This window comes from Daucus carota, chromosome 3 (genome assembly GCF_001625215.2).
Source record: "Daucus carota subsp. sativus chromosome 3, DH1 v3.0, whole genome shotgun sequence".
Lineage (NCBI taxonomy): Eukaryota > Viridiplantae > Streptophyta > Magnoliopsida > Apiales > Apiaceae > Daucus > Daucus carota.
The window spans coordinates 52,231,490-52,248,833 of NC_030383.2; the positions used below are offsets into that span (position 1 = coordinate 52,231,490).

General features: G+C 32.7%; 1 protein-coding gene across 1 annotated transcript; it reads left to right on the top strand.

Annotated features, from left to right (window-relative positions):
• Positions 1–469: 469 nt before the first annotated feature.
• On the top strand, positions 470–16,997 carry LOC108214647 (protein GRIP). The gene is made up of 22 exons (XM_017386771.2): positions 470–720; positions 1,400–2,104; positions 2,214–2,329; positions 5,031–5,200; positions 5,616–5,709; positions 7,329–7,415; positions 7,510–7,590; positions 7,819–7,944; positions 9,000–9,108; positions 9,183–9,262; positions 10,504–10,632; positions 10,730–10,830; positions 11,089–11,222; positions 11,325–11,422; positions 11,494–11,613; positions 11,833–11,860; positions 12,000–12,058; positions 13,456–13,527; positions 13,598–13,645; positions 13,997–14,102; positions 14,244–14,302; positions 16,610–16,997. Exons 2-22 carry the CDS (start codon positions 1,480–1,482, stop codon positions 16,718–16,720), a joined length of 2,553 nt encoding a protein of 850 aa, XP_017242260.1. The 5' UTR covers positions 470–720; positions 1,400–1,479; the 3' UTR covers positions 16,721–16,997.
• Positions 16,998–17,344: the final 347 nt, after the last annotated feature.

The following is a 17,344-nucleotide window of genomic DNA, read 5'->3' on the forward strand; positions in this document are numbered from 1 at the left end:
ATAGTTGGTAGTGGTAGCATTTAAAAATAATGTGTAAAACTTTATAAATAATATTTTTATTGCTTGAACTCGTATTTCAAATTACTTGTTTGATATTTATGTTGACTTTAGTGACCATCTTGATACCGTTTTGAGTTCAGTGACCAACTTGATACATTAAGCCCACTTCATTGACCAACTTGATAATTAACCCATTAAAAATATAATAATAAAAATAAAAGTGATTTATGAGTAATCTATGGCTTAGGAGTAAATTTTACCAAAAAAAGTTTAAAAAAATTAGTCTCTGAAAAACATACCTCAAACTAACTTTTGACTTTAAGCTGACTTCTGATTTATTATACAAATTGACATTTTTCAACTTGAAATCAGAGATGGCTTAAAGTCAGGTTTTAAGCCAAAACAGGCTGAAATAAGTAAAAAGGCCTATTATATGATATAATAAACGACATATGATATAATAAACGACACACGACACTTAACAATTAGTATCACTGACACAGTACTTTGGGCATTAACCTCTTTGCTCCGGTTAAAAAACGAGAGAGAGAGAGACCGAGACCACAGCTCCCGCTCGCGATCTCTCTCAATAAAACAAATAAAATTATTGTACTCAACCCTCGCTAGATAGATCTGCAGCTTTGAGCAAGTCCTCGTGAATCAAGCAATCTACTCAATTCTCATCACACTGTTATCTTTTTCTAATTCGCCAATTGAAAGGTCCGCTTCTTTATTCTCAGAGATCTCAATTGTTTTGCTTTCAATTTTTGTTGCAATGTAGTGAAGTTTCTCAATATGCACTTTACTCTTTGAGTTTTTATTCACTTCATAAATAATCCATCATTATTGTTATTATAGAATTCATGATGCTTCTGTCATCAGCCCTATGCTCCCTTGTTTTGTAAACTTGAACTAAAACAAATTACAGTGTTATTGTGTTCCGATGTGTGTGTACTTCAACTTTACCGAAACAATCGGTGCTAATAGCAATCGGCAGGGGCTTACAACTCTATTGAGATAATTACTAGTGTATTGGATGATGAAAAAGTGTATTGATCTTGCTGAATTCTCGCATACAAACTAAGCCAAATTATTATTTCATACACATTGTCATTTCAAACGGGCTCCCCATACCCATTCACTGGTCTAAACCTAAATTTTGAATATACTATGTCATGGATGATGAGGAATCGCTCTTCATTTATGGGCTTTTTTGCATTTCTTTTTAAACTTCCCAAGGTGCATTTGAAGTTCTGAACTTGTCAAGTGAAGTTTGTGCTAGTTAACTCGTAGTGTTCACAAAAATAGTAGGTTGTCAATTATAATTATGTCTACTTTATGAACTTTTTCCCTTCTCTAACAACGAACTAACAAATTATAATGCTATTGGTCCTACTAGCGAGTTGATATGGTATTAGTTGTTGAAAAAACTTGGGGAAGATAACAGGGAGGCATCTCTTTAATTTAGAGGCTGCAAAAATGTCATCTGGCGAAGTTGAAGATAGTAAGGTGCTGGAAATGCCGGTAAAAGATTCCTTAGATGCTGATACTGTTGACATAAATTATGAAAACGTTGAACATCTTCCCATGAAGAATGAAAGTCATGCGGAAGATGTTATAAATGCTGAGGAAAATCATACTGCTTCTAGTTGTGAGAATGATGCTGGTCTACTCACAGAGAACAAATATCTTGTAGAAGATGCTACAAAAACGGATATAAACCCAATTGTCGCGAATCAAAAGCATGATGCAGATCTGTCCAAGGAGAATGGATTTCAAGATACTAAACCACATGATATTCATACGCAAGATCAACTTCTAGAAATGGTTTTAGAACTTTCTTTCCAGATCGATTACATGAAATCTCAATTTCATGAGTTAAATAGAGTCCAGTTGAATTTTGATGGTCATTACCCATTAGAGAGAGAAATTCGTCAGGATGAGGATGCAAAGACACTAAATTTAAAGATAGATACTCTTAATAAAGAACTTATGGAAGAAAGACAAACACGAGGTGCTGCTGAGGAGGCTTTGAAGCATCTTCGAGCTGTTTATTCAGAAGCAGATGCAAAGTCGCAAGAGCTTTCTGCTAAACTCGCTGAAGGTTTTACATTCCTCTATTTATATTACATTTGCAAGCTTAATTCCTATTTGTTCACGAGACTACATTATATTCTTTTGAAGTGAAATTGTATTCTGTTTTATTTGTCTAGCTCAACTGAAGATGGATGAACAACTAAAAGAGCGAGATGTTAAGTATTCTGACCTTGATTCCAAATTCAGTAGGCTTCACAAACGTGCTAAACAGCGTATTCAAGAGGTTCAGAAGGTAAAATAGTCTCTAGGTTTTCTTATAAGATGTGTTATAAGTTGTATATATGCAATATGGTCTTGTATATCTCAATGTATACACTGTTCGTTTTTCCTTTCATGCAACTTCACCTTTGAACCATAAACTCAAAGCGCAAGCCAGATTGTTTGTACCACAGTTAGATCTTCAGTCTAATATCACAGAAAAAATTACGAAGTGTCAAATTGAATGCCTCCATCATGTTAGTGCTGTTCAAAAAAAATAAAAACCCTTAAAGTGTTATGAGAAACCACTGAAGGGATATTATTATACCTGTAACAATCCCCTTGCTTGAAACGTTTCTTTGGCCTTAATATAGGATCTCTAGGAGCCTATGTTTTGGGAATTTAATCATATATTGTCCAAACTAAATTTTTGGGAATATTGGGTGTAGTTGAGCTCGGACATAAGAGCTCTGCTTCAGCTGTTATACCATGTTAGATGATCAGCTCTGCCAAACCCTTCAGTTTTTGTGATAAGCTGCCAAATGGATCTTACATCTTTAACGATATCCGAATTTTTATACAATATTGGATTCATGTATAATAAGAGCAACACTAACAAGACTATATTTATAAGCCATAAGTTGTTGGAGGAAGTATGTTGGCTGTAGTTGATTGTAGAGTATTTTAGCAACAGGTAGAAATGGAAAGTTAGTTAAAGAGCATGCTAGACTCAATAAATAAGAAAAATTTTAAAAAGGGAATAGGGACTTAATGAAGAAGAAAAAAGGGAAAATGGACTCAAAAAATAAGAAAAATTAAAAAATATTAGGTTTGGAAACTCACATCTAACTTCTACTTTGCCAAATTCTCGATTTTTGTGCCACTAGTTTCACTTTGTTTCGATGATTACTGACTTCATATCACTCTATATGAAAAAAATATGTTTTTATTTCTATGTAAAAGGTTTCTTATTTTCAAAAATTTCATACTTTTTATTATTGTCGTATGTCTTTTATCTAACATTTCATACTTCTTTACTCTTCTCAGCATTAAATGAATACTCTTCACATATAGCACTTCAAATTTAAGTTCTTACTTGAATTAGGGTCCTTAACAAATTTTAACCGGAGGGTAAAAGCAAAATACAAAGAACTAAATTACAAATTAATGGAAGAAAACCTTTAATGTTCTCATGTAACATTTGTATTTGACATCCTTAAAACTTTTTAAAGCATTAAGTCTCATACATAACTATCATAAGACAATAAACACTAATGGGTTTGTTTAGGTAATTTTTTTTTTAAAAAAATTGTTCACTTAAAAGTACTTTCGGTTATACTTAAAATATAATAGTTTCCGGCTTATAACTTATAAGTCCACTAGAAATATGGATAAAATTATCACTGATCTATAACTTATAATGTACAATATTAAAAAAACAATAAAATACTAGAAGTTATCTTCGAAAGGGATAGTATTCATTTTAATGCAATCAAATTACAAAAATCAAAATAATTACACATTTTGTACTTTTCAGGATTCAACTAATTAGTTACTTAAATAATTAGCAAAAAAATAATAAGTCACTTTTAAGTTACCTTTACATACTGTACAAACAATCAAATAATTAATTACTATGTAAGTTTTACTTTAGAAATTACTTATCAGGTGAAACAACAGGATCCATATAGAGCTAGAAGGCCTGTGGTCTGATTTTACCTTCTCTGGCATGGACAAATTTACTCCAGAGGGCAAAACAGAATTTGAAAACTACCGGATTTTTGCTTCCCTTATGCTGTATGAAATGTCTGGTCACCTTCTAATCCTTCACTTGAGGAAGCTGAGTGTGAGCTTTAGTTATTCATTTATGCTTATTTAGCCGAGACCCATGAGATTAGTTTGTACTTTAGAGGAGGAAGATTTAGTAAGCCCCTTGGACGAATTAGGCACTCAATAAAATATTCATTTTATCGTCTTTTTCCTCACACACTCACACACACACACACACTCATATTAGTATTGTATGCAATTATATCAAACAGGGCTCAGGGACCATAGGATCCAAAGAACACAATATATTAAAATTTTGAGGGTAGAATATTACATGTGAATCCAGAAATAAAAATTTGTAATTTGCCATTTGTGCCTAAGCATCAGCTAGGCATTGCCTGAACCCCAAGAACCAAAAGGCGTTGCGTAGACTATGAAATCCTAGGTAATTGTGATTCCTTTCCAAATTTTAGAGCCTTGGCAAATAAGTGACGCCTATACAACTATCTGTTGTATTATAGCCAAGTCAACCCCTCTTTTTTTGGTAACAAGAAGACGAGGGTTTGAGTTTTAGGCTTTTAGCCGAGGCATTTCTGGGTGTATATGTAAAATCTGTATTGACCTTTACCGAGGAGGTATTAACAACTTTTTAGTCAATTTTATGGATTTTATTAGAATCCACAACTTCCTTCCTATAAGGTTGTATTCTGATTAATACTCGGTTCCCTATTTCGAATTGAGTTTCCCATCCTTCCCTTTCTGTATCAGCTTTGTATTCTGATTAAGGAGTAATTTTAAATACGATACTCCTTAGCTGCTAATGCACATGTTTTGACACCTGGGACATGACCTCATCTTTATTTTTTTATTTTCTTTCTTGTTCTTTGCGTGCTTATATTTTTTAAGTACAGTATATTTTTTTCCCTGTATTAAATTGAATTGTCTTTACGAGTTTCCCCTTTCAGGAAAAAGAAGATATTGAAGCTCAGTTTCGTGATGTCAATGAAAAGTGTGAGAGGGCATTGTTGCAACAGTCTACTTTGCAGGAGGAACTGGAGCGAACACGCCAACAAACTAATGAAACACTGAAAGCTATGGATATTGAGAGGCAACAATTGAGAAGCGCAAACAATAAGTACAATGTCTAGACACTCTTAGAATTGTTTAATATTCACATAAGCCCAATATCTAGTCAAACATATCATAATATCAAGTGTTGAACAAAGCTTGATTAGATACATTATAATTATATATGCGTAACCTATATTGAGACCTAATTAATATAGCTGAATTAAACATAACTCTGGTGCTATCTCTACCTTCTGTCTGTAGGCTTTTATTGGAAGTCTATTATTCTGATCCATGTCGGTGCCTCTTGTTTATCATTGCATGCATCATATTTTTGGAAATATCATTTAAAATTCCTAACTACTGATATTCTTTATTATTAGCATTGTGAAAGGAGTTAGTAATAGCTATTAAGCTGTTTCTAGCTGACATATCTCTCATAGTGGTTTATTCCAACATGCATCTAAAAACTTGATATACAGGCTTCGAGATAACCTAGAAGAGTTGCGCCGTTCTCTCCAACCCAAAGAAGATGCTATTGGAGCGCTACAAAATTCAGTCTTAGAAAAAGAACAGGTAATTGCATATCACTTGGTACTTTTTAAAGCAGGATGACCTATTTAAAATCATATTTTTATGGCATATACTCTTGGGGGAAAACATCAACAGAAAAGCAAGACTTTTACGTTGTTTACTCTTCGGTAAATTTCAACAAAAAAGTAAAATAATTTGAATGGAGGACCTATTGCTAGAAGTTTCACATAAATTTGAATTGCTGGATATATGTTGCACTATTTTGATTAGTTTTACTAAGGAAAACTGTGGTATTCTGATTTAAGAGCATCTCCCGTGGGTAAGAACTAAGAACACTTTCATGTATCAGGGATTTACATATATGCCAACTAAGCATCAGGTGGTCATTAAAAAAATGGTCACTGGAAAATGCATAGGGCCACCTTCATCCTAAATTGGTCGACTGTTATACTATATTTCGTTTAATAAATACTTTTGTTATATAAATATATATATATATACTTGGTAATATTATATTATATTTAATATATATACTTGGTATTATTATATTATATTTAATTAGAATGAAAAGGTAAAAGATAAATAAAATTAAAAAAATTTACTTGGAGTATTTTTAATTCTGCATTTTTTGTAAATTATATATATTAATTTTTCAAATGGAGGAATAGAATGTGTGGTAAGTAATGAATAATATTGGTAATAAACCATATTAATAAATTACATATTATTAAATATATTTGTATATATGCACTCAAATTGAATGTATAAGATTCAAAGACCTAAGAAGCAGAAGGTAATAATCGTTATGTAATAAAATAAGTCAAAGCACTAAAGTATTTCATGGACTTATCACTTATCAATGCTTCAACGCTGCTATTTTTTGGCCAAGAGGCCCAAGAACCTTCATGAAATACAAGGAATCAAGCATACCTAAATAAACTATTACTAATTGTCTTCTATTGATACTAAGTTAACTAAAGAAGATGACATAGATAAATTATATCTATGTTGCATAATTTATTCTATATTTGTCTAGAAAAACTTTTGTCTAGAAAATATTTTGATATCACAATCGGCTTTTCAGTTTCTTTGTCCCTTTTTTATTTAATACTTATGTTATTGTAATTGTACTTTTTATTTTGATTTATATAACCTATTCATAATCTATCCGTAGCTAAAATTAAAAAAGACTAAATATTTATGCTAGCTTTTAACTGAAAGCCTGTGTTAAATCGAAAGATATAGTCTTAATACTTCATTACTTCCTTCTATTACTTCAGATATTAACAGTAGTTATTTAGCTTACATCATTTCGAGTATTAGTATATTATATATCACACAATTTAGTAACACATAGAGCATATTAAGTAAAATATTAACAGTTAAGTATGTCTATTTCTAATAGACATGATAAATAGCTATGATGAAAAATTGAAAATTCTAGGGTACAGACATTATTTCAAAAGAAGTGAGATATGAACATAACATATAAATCATAACTTTTGAATAAACTTTAGAATATAGATAAATATAATTTGTTATATTCTTACAACTGTTCATAGCATGGGGACCTGATTTTGGCATAACTAATATTAAAAGACATTCATACGTTAAAAGCACATCGTTGGTTATAGCAAATTTATAACCTGAATCATTCTCAGCTTTTGGAAAATATGCAAGAGCTACTACAAGCAGCCGAAGAGAAAAGAAAAGCTTCGATGACTGAACTCTCTTCTAAACACCGAAAGGTAAATGGTCAGTCCAAAAGAGTTCAAATGTTTTAAACCAGCAATCCACTTGGACTTAATTCTATATAAATTTTCTCACATTTTCCCCTTTCAGCTTGTAGAAAGTTATGAAGCTCAAGTTGCTGATATGATATCAGAAAGAAGCAAAGCAACCGAAACTATCTCTTCTTTGCAGGTACAAGCTGTCATCACCTTATCAGTTTCATTTTGTTTCTTACTTCAGAAATAAGTCAAAAGAAGTGGTAACATGAACGCCAGACCCACAACCTTATTGTCCCACTATAAATTACATTCTTTACTTATTTCATGTTGGGTTTGTAGTGTATCAATGTAAGATGGCAAGTGCTTCTGAATTTTGAGTTAATCAACGTTATCTTATTGAAAACACTTTTACATCATCCAGAAAATGGTTGCAGAGAGGGAGTCAAAAATTGCAGATATGGATGCAGCTTCAAGCGGTGAAGTAGCGCGACTTAGAGCTGCTATTGACACTGTGAAGGGAGAACTTGCGCAACTTAATCAAGAGCATGTATGTTGTGAAGTATTTAAGTACTAGTTAACATAATTTTATTTTATTATAGCTCTAGATGTCATTATATGAAATTCGTCTAATAATGATAAATGGATTTTTTGTTGACATAATTGCTGTTTCTGGGTTATAAGTTGCACATGAAAGGAGTCGGAGTATATTGCCTCTTCATCTTGTGACATGTGTCCGTTTCTTCTGCTAATTTATACTAACTGTGAAGATTAGAGGTTGACCCATTCCAAAACTGTCTGTTCGTCTACTTCAGCTCATACTTAAGCATTCGAATTTTGAGATTACTAACATCATATCAATTCAACTATGCATTTCCTCTTTCTAACCCTGTCTTACTTATTGGATTGGCATCTGGACTTGAAACTTAAGAGTTAATATTATGCACTTAATTTTAATTCTGTTCATGAGATTGGCCTCTGGTGCCGGTGGTTAAAAGGAAAGCTTGTATAAAAGTGTGGGGATATACGTGAATGAAGGGGTGGGCTTTGTATTTACAGATTTACCTGTATAGTATTGTATTGGAAAATGACCTGACCTTAGGACAAGCCCCTGAGGACGCCCTCTGGTCTATTAACTCTTTTTTCAAATAGTCTTACTCAGGTCCAGTTTCGTCTTTCTTGAAAGCAAGAACTTTCTTTCAGATTAGTTATGTACCTGCTCTATTATTTTACAGCCTATAGAGCTGATGATTATCTGGTAGGATACACTTATCTCCTTGTTTATCCCAATTTTACTGTGCTCTGTTATATGTGATGCAGCACAAATTGCTTCTAGAAGTTCATCCTATTTTCCAACTTATGCGAAGTACGTATACAGAATTTTGAAACTGAAGTACAAAAATAATAATACGCACAACCTTATAATATTTTTGAAAGTTATACCCGTTTACATAACTTGGATAGAGGGTGTAAATTGTAATAATAAAATACCATTTTCAACCAAATTTCTTATCTGATAAAGCTTTAAATGGTGACATGCTTATAATCAAAGGATGTTATATTATACAATTCTAATGTTTTAATTCATTAATTTCATATATTTAGGAGAAAGAAAAAGAGAGTTGGCAGGCCGCCTCAAAGTCACTCAATTGGAAGCTGGAGACTGCAGAGAGTAACTGCATTCGTGCAGAAATTGAAGCAGCTAAAATGAAAAGTACTATAATTGTACTGGATCTTTTGTACTATTTTTGGTGGAAATTGAGGTGTAACCTTCTTTTTTTTGGACAGGTCTGCTAGAATCGGAGTTGTCTGCCAAGACTCGATTGCTAAACACGAGAGACGCTGAGTTACTGACTGCAAAAGAGGAGGTATTCTAGTATTTTAAATGTTATGCTTGCCAATTTTGACTTCAAATAAGATAGTTATGTTCATTTTGTTGTAGGCTGGTAGCCAATTTTGTAGTACCTTCTGATTTTTCATTTTAGAAAACTAACCTCTTTCTAAATTTATAGATTAGGAAGTAGAGCAGTAGTCTGAACAGGATTTAAATTCTCTACTCCTAATACTTAGGACTTTTGAGGTCTATCTTATAAATTGTTTCAAGTAAGGGTTTGTGCTGGTTTAGGTATGCCATGCCCTTAATACTTACTACTTAGGACTTAGGAGCTATTAGCTCATCTCAGCTGTCCTTTACCCTTTTGCTTTCAACAAGCTGCACTCGTAGCTATAGTTCTAATTATATTGTTTGAAACTTGCACTGATTCTTCAGAAATCAGAATCAATGACAGCTGTCATGTCATATTCAATGACTCCTGCTTCTTTACTCTCCATATCCTTTCAAACAAATTCAGGATTCATTTTATTTTATTTTTGCATTTTTTGCATCCCCATATCCAATGTTTTTAATCCGGTTAAGCCCACTAGACAAAATTCCTATACAAAAGTTGCATTTCATTTTGTCGCGATTACTGGCTTCAACTTGTGTTTATTACTTCCATGCTCGATGTTTTTTATCATCACCAATTCTCTCAACAATTGCTGTCTAGATTATTTAGAGAGGAAAAATAACTGCAATGCCTGTTACTGTTAGTGTTTCTAATTATTTAGAGAGGAAAAGGTGTTCAAGAAGATATGAACAAAAGTATATATGCAGCATTATGAACTAGTCTAGATTTGAGACATTCATGTACTCTAGGTTACTCTACCCTTCACAGACCTTTTAATGCTTCGATCAAGTTACATTATTAATATTATCTATATAGGTAAGGTAACTGTATATCATTTTAGCCGCTGTATAGCCCCTTTCAGTTTAAACTGTTGTGCACAAACAAACTGAACTGTCAGGATCTTAGGTTGACTTTCTTAATATTCTCCAACAAACCTCTCAAACTCTGCCTGAAAAAATGTCTTTCCACTTGCTGAGAATATTTCTGTAATTGATAGTTTAACCGCTGAGATTTGGCCCTTTATCCGCAACAATTTCCATTTGGGCGTAAACACTTCTACGTGCTAATTAGATCAGCTAGTTACACTTTATTTTTTAACGTGATAAAATATACCTTTTTAGTCTGTTTCTTATTTGTATATGCTCTTGAATTTTAACTTGCAGATCACGCGGTTGGATGGTGAATTTGCATCTTACAAGGTGCGTGCACATGCACTTCTTCAAAAAAAGGATGCCGAGCTGGCTGCTGCAAAAAATAATGAACTACTCAAAGATCAGGAAGAAGCATTAAAAGTAACTTTTTGAAGCATTTATCTTTAAAATTTTGAAATAGCTTGCTTTTTTGTTGGTTTTGTAATAATTATATGCTTGCTATTTTGTTCTCCTATAGGAAGCGGAGAAAGAAATCTTAGCGGTATCTGCTGAGAGGGATAAGGCACTTAATGATCTAAAGAATGCTCTGGATGATCATGATAAGGAACTTTCTTCAAGGTAATATTATTGGTAGAAATGTCAATAGACGGGCTGAAAGTGAGATATAATAATTCTTTGGTAATGCGATTTGCTTTCTTACATTATTCTTGCCTCATTTTTGTTACTTGTAATAAAATTTGAAGGCTTCGGATGCATGATATAATGTTCTGTGTTTATACGTCTTTTGTTATGCATGTACTTGCTGCCATTTTGGGCTCATATTACTTGGATTGGTTTAATAATCTTCTAATTAGGTTAACTTCCATTATTTTCCAGAGATTCAGCCCTATACAAAGCAGAGCAGCAGATCAAGAACATGGAAACAAAGCTGAATTCTCTCCTTTCTAGCCACGCATCAGAGAAGGCCAAGTGGGAAAAGAACCAGCAAAATCTAGAGGAAGCTTGGAGATGTACTAACAAATATGTTTTATTCATATTTGTCCTTCTCAACTATCCCAATATGGTTACATAGTGTTTAAACTGAATGCTGGTTATTTGATGTTATTCTACAGTGAGATATGAAGCATTGAAGGCTCAAAACCAGCTGGCATCCAGTGAAAATCCTCAGAAAGAACTGGAGAACCTTAAGCTGAACTTTAAAAAATTGAAAGTATGAAGGTTAACTTTGATAAGGACTGTCAATATACTTTTCTGTTTGATAACAGGATGTTTTCCTTGTAGGAAGAACATGACTCATTTCGTGATCTCGCTGATAAATTGATTGAAGAGAAAGACACAGAAATTTCTAGACTTTTGAATGATAACAAGAACCTTCATCAGTCGCTATCTTCTAAAACATTGGTATATTTCTCCCATTCTCTCATTTACATGCGAGTTAATATATACACACACACACACACACACATATATATGTGTGTGTGTGTGTGTGTGTGTGTGTGTGTGTGTGTGTGTGTATGTCCATGCGGGATTCCCATGGGTGCATATGTACCTATGGTGTTCCATAGACACTGGCTTTCTTATGAAGATGGAAATGACCTGACTATTGGGTAAAATTTCTAGGTCAATAGCTTTGATAACCAGAACACAGGTATGAGCTCTCTTTATTCCCCCCTGACATTTTCATAGTATTGTAATTGAACGTTCATTGTCTTTTGTGATACTTAAAAGGGTTGCAGGAACTGTCCTCTGGCACTTTACTAATTCTGTTCAACTTTGTGATATTACAGTTCCACAGAAACAGGATTCAGCAAGCTTTAGCACCTCAGCTGCAGAACATCAGATTCTGGTACGCCAGTATTTATCTTTTTATGTATTTTTGAAGGCCTTTTTTTCCTTGAGATCTGTGTTTTGGTTCATAGTATGAATAAGTCCAAATAGCTGGGACACGAAAAGCAAGCTGTTTTAAGTCTTATTTTAGTTTTGTAATAAAAAGGGCACATTTGGGGATATATGGAGAACTTAAGCTAAATAGAAAACTAATAATATGGTTTCAGCCTATAAGAAAATTGGAGATTACTTTATTCTTGAATAGCACATTTTCTGAAGAGAATGGATAATATTTGTAGATAATTCATAGAAATTTTGGATAAGGCAATGGTTGCTGCACACACGTTACTATCTGCTATGCTTTCCTTAGTATAATTTTCTAGCAATTATAACCAGAAACTGAACTGAACTTGTGAAATCAAAGTTCTGCGGACTGTAATAAACTTATATGGAAGTACTAGGTTGGTCCTTTTTACAGTCAAATTATGAAAATCTACAAGGAAAAGATTCTATATACAACCCACGTGTGTGATGTTAGTTGATCTTGTAGTGCTTATGCAGAAGTGCTATGTGTTATATGAAATTTGGAATAGTTATGTTTAGGATAGTATAACCGATATTTTAGTGTTACATCTGCTACTCTCCTAGTGGTTATCTTAATAACAAACAGGCAGACGCATCAAAGTATTCATTTCTCTGCATATTTGGTTTCAGTTTTTAGCTTTATCATGGTAAGTAGGCCAAACTTGGACCATTAGGTTCTTGGTTTAGCAATTGAAAGCCAGCCATGCTGGTCAGCTGAAATTCATAAGTTTTTCTAGTTAAGAGGGCTTCAGTTGTATATTGCGTTATTGCTCCAGGTCATTTCTTTAAGAGGTTCAGTCAGCTTCAGTTGTATATTACATTATTGCTCCAGGTCATTTATCAAACTAGGAAAGAGTTTGAACTTGATATCTTGTCCTTTATATTTTTTAATTCAGAGGTTGAGATTCTAAAAATGTAGATGAGAAAAGGTCACTGAGTTGATGACTACTGCTAGAAGCCTAGATCGAATACATAATAGGATTAGGACTTTGCTAAATACTTGATCACTGGCTTTTGTCCTTGCGGATGTGTAGCGTTTTCTATCTGGTTGTCCCTGAAACTAATGGAGCAAAAAAGATATATTACAAAGCTGGCTTGTCATAGTCTGTCAAATTTCTTTTACGATTTCATTGGCTTTTTGCTGCCCTAAAGGAGTAGTACTATCTGGTTGTTCACTGAAGCTGTATTAATTCAATTCTCCGTATAACCTTCATGTTGCTATATATGCCTTTAATTTAGTGCCGCAGTTCTACATACACAGCTGGCAAATCCTGGCTGAGAAGCCACAAGTTGGAACTCTAATTTTACAGTCCTATTTATTTATATTAACAGATTCTGGCACGACAACAAGCTCAGAGAGAGGAGGAGCTTGCTCAATCCCAAAGACACATTCTTGTACTTCAGGTAACGGATTTATAGAGTATGTTGTATTGATGTCGTATCTCTGAGGTAGGAACTAATGAATTTTATTTAGGAGGAAATTGAGGAGCTTGAACGAGAAAATCGTCTGCACAGCCAACAGGTATATATGGATTGTGATGTCTGCTATTCATTACTTTAAAGGGTGAAAAGTTATTCTGCTGCAATTTAGTTTAGGCCAACTTTAGCATAGTATTTGAGCAATTTTGCATCATTTACTAGGATATACTTCTTTAATAAGGCAAAGTAAGATCTCAATTGCGGTTACAATTTTTGGTTGTTGTCTAGTTCTCTTGCATAAGAAATGTATTTACAGTAACAAAAAGAAAACCATGAGTAATTCAATTGCATAATTAAACAAACTATATTTAAAAATAAATCCATCCTTATTATATGTTCTAAAGTAGATATGTTCTCTGGTATTTTCTTCAGACTTACTTTGCTATGAGTGCAGGAAGCTATGTTGAAAGAAGAAGTGCGAAATATGGAAAGAATGCAGAAGAGGGGAGGAGTAGATATGACCTACCTTAAAAATGTTATCTTAAAGCTTCTTGAAACAGGTAACCTGTAATATGTTAAAGTCTGTGGAGATGCTCGAATTCAGTTGTTTCCTGTTATCTGTCTAAGATTTCTTAAGTAAGAATAATTAATACGGTGATTGCCTACGCAGTTATTATTAATTACAACTGTTCTGATTTTAGGTGAGGTTGGTGCCCTACTACCAGTGGTTGCAATGCTCCTTCAGTTTAGTCCAGAAGAGGTGCATCACTTTCTAATGCCTTTTTATTTTATTTTAAGTATGTGGTAATTTGTGGATATGACAGTCTGTTTATCGAGCACGACAAACTATAGCTCAACAAAATTTACGTCTGTTTATTTATGGAGATTTTTCTCATGTAAGGGGTCATCATTATTAATAAAATTGGAGCCAGTAGAAATCTGCCAGTTAACTAAAAGGTGGTAAGAGAATCTGAAAAGTAAAATAAAAGTAAACTAAAAGTAAAACAGAAGTGTTTTATTATTATGATTCGTAAAATAGATTACATCCGTAAGCCTTTATATAGGTTGTACATAAAACAAATTCGCTAGGAAATAGGTAACCCTATCTACTGCTAAACAAAACACCTTGAAATAACTCACCTAAAATCTATAACTATTTTCTATATATTACTTGTGTTGAATTCAAATTAAATAAGATTTTAAAACAATTAAAATAATTTTGAATTATTTCCGACACTCCCCCTTAATTCAAAATTTTTACTTTTTTAATCACTAATGTATTTACTAGCGCACTTCTCTCCTTTTAGGTAGACCTGTCAATTATGTTGTGTCGTCTATTTTTATATCATGTACTTTTATGTTTCATGTACTTGAAGGTGAAACCCATATCCGACCCGTTTAGGATTCGTGTACCTAATTTCAAACACTAACTTTTCGTGTCGTGTACCGAATTGCCAGGTTTAGTTTTAGGTGCACTGTTCACCGAAATCCGTGTCTTGATGCACTTCTCTTCAACTACTTATTGCCTTATTGGAGCACTTCCCTCTAAAACTATATCATTATTGGAGCGCTTCTCTGAAGTACATATAATCACCCACAATTCAGAACAAAAATTCTTTTTCATCCACAACGAACTCTGTCATGGACTTTCACTTCAATTTTTTCCGAATTTGTGATGCTTCCATCATGATGACCCATGATTACCTTCATTTATAATTTTAACATGCTGACTTCTCGGAATATTAATATTCTATTTAAAACTAAAATACAACGTAATTTATTAATTCAAAAATCTGTCACAAAAATAACTATTACAAAGGCGCAACTAACAATCTATAATCCATGCGTCAAACTTCTCCAAATTTAATACTCTCAACTGCAATGCACATCAACTCGCTCTTACACCAAACTTGAAATATTAAACTGATGAGTGGCGAAGCCGAGCAAGTAACTACAGTCTAATGACTCAAAATAATGTTTTTATCTTTTTCAAAAACACAACTTAACCATGTAACACATTTATTATCACGTAAAATCACGCATCATGCTCGATGATAATTAGAACAAAGATGCACACAATAATATCCCATACCAATTATCAATAATATCCCATACCAATTATCAGATGATCTATGTACAAATAAATGTTATTAATAATAATAAAAGTATTTATAGTTTTTTATCTAATAAAATAAAATAATTTAATGAATAACATAATAATATTTAAAATTAAACAAATTCATTCCAACACTCAACTAAACACCATGTGTTTGATTGATTTCATACTCATACCTAATACCACCCAACCAAACGAACCCCTTGATATAAAGAGTTTAAAAATCTGATTCTATACTTACCAGTTATCTGAATACAACTCTGATTCATATTTTAGGCCTATTATTTTAATTCAATTATAAATTTTATGCATAATTCACTTTTAATCCTTTATTATTATTAATCTATTAATATAATATTAAAAATTATGGAATATTACAATAATACCTCTGTATAATTTTACAAGCCCTTTGAGCTCATGAGGCTCTGATACATTGTCAATGTTTTATAAAAAAAAGGCGATAAATAAAATAGAAGTAAAACAAAAGTAAAATAAACGGTAGTGTTTTATTATTATGATCCATAAAATAAATTACATCCGTGAGCCTTAATAAAACAAATCCACTGGACAATAAGTAATCCTGTCCACACTTATAAAAAGTAAACAAAAATAATTCACCAAATATCTATAACTATTTCCTAAATATCACGATTTATTAAAACTATAACTATAAAATAACTAACTATTTTGAATTCAATTCAATAAGATTATAAAAACAATTTATATAATTTTGATATATTTCCAACCACCCAGACCTGAAATTAGTCCAGAATATAAAACTTTATTTGGACAGTTCTACTGATTTTCAAGCTGAAACCTCTTTGAAATATGATCAATTATTTCTGGAAGGTAGCAATTGTTTGTTAGCTTAAAGAGGTGTAAGGGGAATAGAAATCCTTACTTTGTTTAGAAATAAATACTGAATGCTGGCATATTTGATTTCACCTGCAGATGCAAAAGTGTCAACAAGCATACCGATCTTCGGCTGAAGTCCAGTCAACCCCAGGAACTGATGCTACAGGTTCTGGGCTCTCACTTTTTTCACGATTCTCATTTTCGTGACACATAAGATGAACAGAATATATGTTCTTACATAGGACCATCGGCAAGAGCTCTGGACTTGATAGTTTGATTGCTTATGTCAGTACAAAAACAGTTCTCATTACTTGTATCTTTTGTACAAAAGGACATGTGCTTAACAGAACAATGTAGAGTTGATTACAGAAGTTAATAGAACAGAATATAGTGTGCCAATGTCTAGTAGGTGGCCAGACACCAGCGCCAGAATTTTGTATTGCTTGTTCCATATATATATACAGAGATGATACATTCGTTGTTATTTTTCGAGATGATCAAAATCTTTAAAAATTTAATTGATCTTTTATGAGGAGGTTAGGCAGATTAGAAAAAAGAAGGGGCTAAATACCGAAGGTTACATATAACGATAGAAAAATGCCATATTATGAAAACTATATTTCACAAATATTTTCAAATTTCAGCATATTGGTCCATTCCAAGAATATTTGTTTATTGCTTTGTATTTAAGTGTTGGTGATTGATTTTTGAGTTTTCTTTTGGTAAGATAGTAAGAACATTTGGGGAGACATCGTTTACATTGATAACACAATTAACTTGCTCTCAGAAAAAAGACAGAAAAATAAACATAACCAGAAAGCCCCTAATTCT